At 35.8% G+C, this 7,017-nt stretch overlaps 1 protein-coding gene across 1 annotated transcript; it reads left to right on the forward strand.

Annotated features, from left to right (window-relative positions):
- Nucleotides 1-329: 329 nt before the first annotated feature.
- On the forward strand, nucleotides 330-6,596 carry LOC114757538 (disease resistance-like protein DSC2). The gene is made up of 15 exons (XM_028946616.1): nucleotides 330-509; nucleotides 1,549-2,192; nucleotides 2,742-3,556; nucleotides 3,659-3,828; nucleotides 3,930-3,998; nucleotides 4,100-4,168; nucleotides 4,270-4,338; nucleotides 4,610-4,678; nucleotides 4,762-4,848; nucleotides 4,932-5,018; nucleotides 5,120-5,191; nucleotides 5,289-5,357; nucleotides 5,459-5,524; nucleotides 5,628-5,903; nucleotides 6,061-6,596. The coding sequence occupies exons 1-15, from the start codon at nucleotides 330-332 to the stop codon at nucleotides 6,511-6,513; spliced, it is 3,195 nt and encodes a 1,064-aa protein (XP_028802449.1). The 3' UTR covers nucleotides 6,514-6,596.
- The last annotated feature ends 421 nt before the right edge of the window (nucleotides 6,597-7,017 follow it).

Genomic DNA, 7,017 nt, shown 5'->3' on the forward strand with positions numbered 1-7,017 from the left:
AATGTTTTAAAATGTCAGACATACCTAAAAAATATTTTAAGATACCAAATATATTACAAAATATTTTCAAGATGTTAGATATATTTAAGAAAATAGTCTGCGTTGGTGATGCATTTTAACCTCCAAACAATTTCTTTTTTTGTCACAACATGGATTCGAATTATACCTTTTAGATGGTGTCTGAATAAAAATAAAATTATAGTCTTAAAAATATTTTTATGATATATTTAAAATAAATATACAAAAAAGTTTTTAAAAAATAATTTTGGATTTATCCAAACACCATTAATTAATCTGGCAAACGCGGAAACGGGCCAGGCAAATGTCAGATGGATCCCCTCACCACCTTTTTCCTTGACTGGTTGACGTTGTCCTTGGCCTGTCGCCATCTTGGTCCTCGTGCTCCTCAACCCGTCGCCGTCGTTCATCGCTGCTTTGTGATCCTCAGTCCGCCGTCTGTCGCGCAGCTCGGCGAACTCCACCAATTTGCAGAGAGCTCCCTCTTCCAGGTAAGCTCTCCCTTCTTAATAATTTCGATTTTTAAACTGTAAACGTAAGATGTGACTGAACCTCTGATCTGTGATGGAGTATTCTTCAGCTGCATTCACTCATTACCAGAGGTGAAAATAATGATTAACTCTGGTCTGTTATGTATTACCCCACACAAAATGGGACTTATATTTATATTCAGTACCGGTATACATTAGCAGATAAATAATATTTTTAATTATATTATATTATTTTAATCTTTGCCGATCTTACCGGAGACTCTCGAACATTCCCCATTGAGAACCTTGCTATATATTAGGCATGCCTATGGCATGACATAGCGTGCTTCGAGTAATCTAATCTTAGTGCATTTTGTATAAGTTGGAATTTCTAAATAAAAAAATACCAACAAAGCCGACTATGATTAGTAACAATATAATATTCCGGGACAAATGACAATATGAGAACTAAAAATCAGGGTAATATAATTTTTGGTTACTAAAATTTGTTCCTATTTCAGTTTGGGTTCATCAAATTGCAAATCGGTGATTTTGGTCTCTAAAATTTAATGTTTTAGAATTTAGAGGTATAACGGTGTTAAATTTGCTAAGGTGTTATAGACGGCATTAAAATGTTGATTTTGACTCGCAAAATAGGACCTAATTGAATCTTGTGTAGATAATTTGAGTGGGGGGAATAGGCCCTCAAAACATAGCTATTTAACCCCTTTTTTTTCAATGTTGATTTGGGAAGCTATTACTGTACTTTAAGAATTCATCCCCAGTCGTCCTCTGCTTTTGAAATTATGATTTGGGGAAAATCCTAACTTTCGTTTTCAAAGTTCTCCCAGACATGCACCATTGATTAGGCATAAAGCTTTAGACTGTAACCTATGGTAACTAATGATTATAAATATATATCGAAGGGTTTATAGCTAAGTGTGGAATGTAATGAGTTTACCTGATGTCACAAGCAGGGTCCAGTCGCTACCTCCTATTTGCATGGAGCTTTCATGTCGGTTATGACTTGCTTGTTGCTTCTATTGTTGACTACTTACAGGGTGATGATAACGATTTCTATTCCATGGAGTATTTGGAGAGCAGCTCCTCATCGTTGAAACCGAGTCATGTATATATCAGCTTTAGAGGTGATGAAGAGACTCGTAAATTCATGCATAGCCTTTTGGCTGCTCTGAAAGCAGAAGGCTTCAGAATCTTTGGAGATGATAAGAAGCTTGAAACGCCGGGCTCCAATCTTCCACCTCACCTTCTTCAAGCAATTCGTGAGTCGTGGATTTGGATTGTTGTCTTCTCCAAGAACTATGCTTCTTCATGTTGGTGTTTAAAGGAACTGTCACAGGTTTTGCGCATCATTCTTTCTCAGGATGAATCTCAATTGTCTTGTGCGGACTCATCATCATCAGTTTTTGCGCATCCATTGTACGCTGTCGATGCTGAACGACAAGAAATGTGCGAAGCAGACATAGACAAGGTGAACAGATGGAGGCAAGCTCTGAAACGAGGGTTCCGTGTCTCTGGGCGCTGGAGTGCATCAGATAGGGTTATAGCAGTTTTTTACGATGTGGATCCAAAATCCTTTCCTCAACATATTCAACAAGCATGCACACAAGATTCATTTGAGATAACCCAATGGGAAGATATCGAACAAGTGGCCAGTTCCCCTGGCTGGCAAGTGCGGAATGAGTACGTAATTTTACTCTCTCTCTCTCTCTATATATATATATCTACACACACTCTTATATACTCCTCTGATCCTTAATATAAGACCTATTTAACCAATTTAATTAGATTAAAAAATTTAGGTAAGTTAGTTAATTATAAAAAAAAATATGACATTTTTTCTAAAATACCATAATATCCTCCCTCTCTCTTCTATTTGATTATGGTTGAGAGAGTATTTATATGGATAATTTAGGAAAAATTGATAAATATGAGAAATAGGTTTTATATTTAGGATTAAAATCAACTTAACAATTAGGTCATATATTAAGGATAGGAGGAGAGTATATATATATACACACACATATATCAGAAACAACAAACTGTTTTACTAGCAGACCTCAACTCCAGATGCAATATGGATATTATATAATTTGTGTATATATATCTACTTTAAAAAATTTAGATGTCACTTCTAAGTTGTCTTGATAAAAGCCACACACCAATAATAGCAGAGGATCTTTAAGAGGAAACAAATTTGATTGATTGGGCGTTCCACTTTCTCTTTTTCAGCTCAGGGTTACAGGTTATTCCAAAAACTGTTAAAGAAGTCAAGTCTAAAATAGATAAACTATTTTATGACTTCTTCGGATTTGTTGGGATGCAATCTCAAGTGGAAGAAGTAGAAAAGCTTTTGGATTTGAATGCAGATGATGAAGTTCGAGTTGTTGGCATTTGTGGTATGAGTGGATTGGGGAAATCTTCTATTGCTACTGTTCTATATCTTAAGACCTTTCACCTTTTTGATGCCTTTTGTTTCCTTCCCAATCTGAGTGGACGTTTAAAGCATGGTGACATAACCCTACAAGAACTTCTGCATAGACATTTGAGGACAGAAAATTCAGAGATGAAGGATTTTCTAGACAAAGAGTTCTTACTAGGGGAAAGGCTAAGAAAGCACAAGTTTCTTATAGTTCTTGATGGTGTTGATCTTGTACAACATCTACAGGAGTTGAACTTAGTTGAAAAATCCAATTGTTTTGGCGGGGGGAGTAGAATCATTATAACAACTAGAGATGAACAAGTCCTTCAAAAATATGAGGTTAATACCATTTATAGACCTAAACTCTTGTCCAAGGACGAAGGTTTCAAACTATTTTGTTCTAAAGCTTTTCTAGGGGGATATCCGATTGATGATTTCGAAGGGATGATATATAGGGTGTTGGAATATGCTAATGGCCTTCCATTAGCAATTGAAATATTGGGTTCATCCTTTTTTGGAAAAGGCGTTGCAGAATGGAGAAGTTTCCTGGATAGGGAAGAAATTATTCCTCCCTATGAGATCACAAGGGTGCTTAGAAAAAGTTTTGACGAACTCGATGACATGAGTAAGGAAATGTTTTTGGACATAGCATGCTTCTTTGTTGGGAAGGACATTAACTGTGTGAAGGAAATTTTACATGATTGCATCGATTGCTCTGTTGATGTAGAAATTCTTTTTCAGAAGTCGGTCATCACAATTGCAAATGAGAGGATACAAATGCATAGTATGCTGCAAGCAATGGGGCGAGATATTATTCGACAGCAATATCCGTATCAACAAAGCCGATTATACCTTTATAGTGACATTAAATCTGTTATGGAGAACAAAAGAAACATGGTAAGTTTTGATACCCCTTTTTAGCACATTACATTATGAAAAGTTAAAATAATAATCTAACATTTTATTATTTCTATGTACAAATGCGTTTATACTCCCAGGTGATGGAAAATGTTGAAGCTCAGCCAGATGATAGCGAATCTGATATGGGGAGAGAGAGAGAGACATGGGCAAGTTTTGATAGCCCTTTTTGGCACATGACAACATGAAAGGTTAAAACAATAATCTAACATTTCATTATTTCTGTGCACAAATGCGTTTATACTCCCAGGTGATGGAAAATGATGAAGCTCAGCCAGATGACAGCGAATCTGATATTGAGAGAGAGAGATACACATGGGCAAGTTTTGATAGCTCTTTTTAGCACATGACAACATGAAAAGTTAAAACAATAATCTAACATTTCATTATTTCTGTGCACAAATGCGTTTATACTCCCAGCTGATGGAAAATGTTGAAGCTCAGCCAGATGACAGCGAATCTGATATTGAGAGAGAGAGATACACATGGGCAAGTTTTGATAGCTCTTTTTAGCACATGACAACATGAAAAGTTAAAAAAATAATCTAACATTTCATTATTTCTGTGTACAGATGCGTTTATACTCCCAGGTGATCGAAAATGTTGAAGCTCAGCCAGATGACAGCGAATCTGATATTGAGAGAGAGAGACACGCATGGGCAAGTTTTGATAGCCCTTTTTAGCACATGACAACATGAAAAGTTAAAATAATAATCTAGCATTTCATTATTTCTGTGTACAGATGCGTTTATACTCCCAGGGGATGGAAAATGTTGAAGCTCAGCCAGATGACAGCGAATCTGATATTGAGAGAGAGAGACACGCATGGGCAAGTTTTGATAGCCCTTTTTAGCACATGACAACATGAAAAGTTAAAATAATAATCTAACATTTCATTATTTCTGTGTACAGATGCGTTTATACTCCCTGGGGATGGAAAATGTTGAAGCTCAGCCAGATGACAAGGAATCTGATATTGAGAGAGAGAGACACGCATGGGCAAGTTTTGATAGCCCTTCTTAGCACGTGACAAAATGAAAAGTTAAAATAATAATCTAACATTTCATCATTTCTGTGTACAGATGCGTTTATACTACCAGGGGATGGAAAATGTTGAAGCTCAGCCAGATGACAGCGAATCTGATATTGAGAGAGAGAGATACGCATGGGCAAGTTTTGATAGCCCTTCTTAGCACATGACAATATGAAAAGTTAAAATAATAATCTAACAATTCATTATTTTTGTGTACAAATGCGTTTATACTCCCAGGTGATGGAAAAAGTTGAAGCTCAGCCAGATGACAGCGAATCTGATATTGAGAGAGAGAGATACCCGTGGCAAGTTTTGATAGCCCTTTTTAGCACATGACAATATGAAAAGTTAAAATAATAATCTAACGTTTCATTATTTCTGTGTACAAATGCGTTTATACTCCCAGGTGACGGAAAATGTTGAAGCTTGGTCAAATGACAGCGAATCTGATATTAAGAGAGAGAGATACGAACGGGCAAGTTTTGATAGCCTTTTTTAGCACATGACAATATGAAAAGTTAAAATGATAATCTAACATTTCATTATTTCTGTGTACAAATGCATTTATACTCCCAGGTGATGAAAGTTGAGGCTCTGCCAGTTCACGTCAACTCTGTTTTTGAGAGATATAGATACACATGGGTAGGTTTTGATAACCCTTTTAGCACTCCATTACAAAATGAGAAGTTACAGTAATAATCTGACATTTCAGCATCTCTATATATAAATGCATTTATAATCCCAGATGGTGGAAAAAGTTGAAGCTATAGCCTTGGATTTGGAAGAGCCAAAAATGGCCTCATTGAGGGTTGATGCTTTATCAGATATGATCAACCTTAGATTGCTGATATTCCGTAACGTGGAATTTTCTGGAACCCTTAGTAATCTTTCAAGCAAGTTGCGATATGTTTCGTGGCATCAATATCCTTTCACTTCTTTGCCATCGGGTTTTCAATCTGACACACTTGTTCAACTGATTATGGCTGAAAGCAACATGACAGAAGTGTGGAAGGGCAGAATGGTATGTTCATGTTCTTCTTTTAGTTTTTAAATATTTAAATGACTAGAAATTATTCAATCAAACTCCTAAACAAATATAGATACCTTTTACCTGTTGTTAAATATCCCCCAAGTGTCTTGTTTTAATACAAAAAGTACTATATATTCTCTATTCACAGATGCTCCCTACTTTGAGAAAACTGAATCTAAGTGGCTCCAAAGCTTTGACAAAGACGCCAGATTTTGGTGGGGTTCCAAATCTTGAGAAGCTAGAGCTCGAAGGATGTACTGGATTGTTGCAACTTGATCCATCTGTTGCTCAACTTCCAAAGCTCAGATTCTTGAACTTGAAAGGTTGCATCAATCTTGTCAGTATCCCTAATTCCATGTTTTGTCTGAACTCGTTGGAAGTCCTAAATCTAGCTGGCTGCTCTAAACTTGCATGTTGCTTGAAGTTTTCTCCAATGAGGAGTTTGATACAAGTGAAACTGCTTGGCATCTGGGATAGTCCATTCTTGGAAAAAATTTTGTACTTTCTTCTGTTGGTTTTGCCAGAACAAAAGAGATATCATGACTTCGTTTCTTCTTGTCTTATTTACTTGATGTGTATTTGTGAGGTCAAATATGTATAAAGCTCCAGTCATGAGAGTCTGTACGAGTGTATTTGGTTAGTATGGGAATAATATAGTGCTACTTAGATACATTTCTGGTATCATAGCAGATTAGTTCTTAATGAACAATTATTTAAAGAAAAAGTTATATATTTATCAAAACATATCAAATCATGAAATTGTAAAACCTTGCACTAAATAAATATTTCTCCTACGAGTCTTAAACAAGTGTACATCAACCACTCACGCTGGCTATAAAATCTAGCAGCAAAATAATAATCTGACGAGGAATAATATAAATAAGTCTTAAACTTGACATTACTTTGACTCCAATTATATTTTTCAGTCTGGCAAACGAGGAAACAACATGGGTTTGCCTCTTATTACTTGTTTTGTTTTTAATGTAAGACTTAATTTGAAAGTTGGTATTGGTATTATATACTCTTCCGGTCCTCAATATAAGACACGTGTATAAGGGTCTTATATTTAGAACCGGAGAAGTATAACATTTATTTTACATGCTTA

Source organism: Neltuma alba, unplaced genomic scaffold, assembly GCF_004799145.2.
Source record: "Neltuma alba isolate B1F8T4 unplaced genomic scaffold, ASM479914v2 tig00010609_pilon, whole genome shotgun sequence".
Taxonomy (NCBI): Eukaryota; Viridiplantae; Streptophyta; class Magnoliopsida; order Fabales; family Fabaceae; genus Neltuma; species Neltuma alba.

Coding starts and splice junctions, on each gene's coding strand:
- LOC114757538 (XM_028946616.1), top strand. CDS start 330: ATGGATCCCCTCACCACCTTTTTCCTTGACTGGTTGACGTTGTCCTTG. Junction 3,829..3,929: donor TGGAGAACAAAAGAAACATG/GTAAGTTTTGAT, acceptor TTATACTCCCAG/GTGATGGAAAATGTTGAAGC. Junction 4,849..4,931: donor AGAGAGAGAGACACGCATGG/GCAAGTTTTGAT, acceptor TTCTGTGTACAG/ATGCGTTTATACTACCAGGG.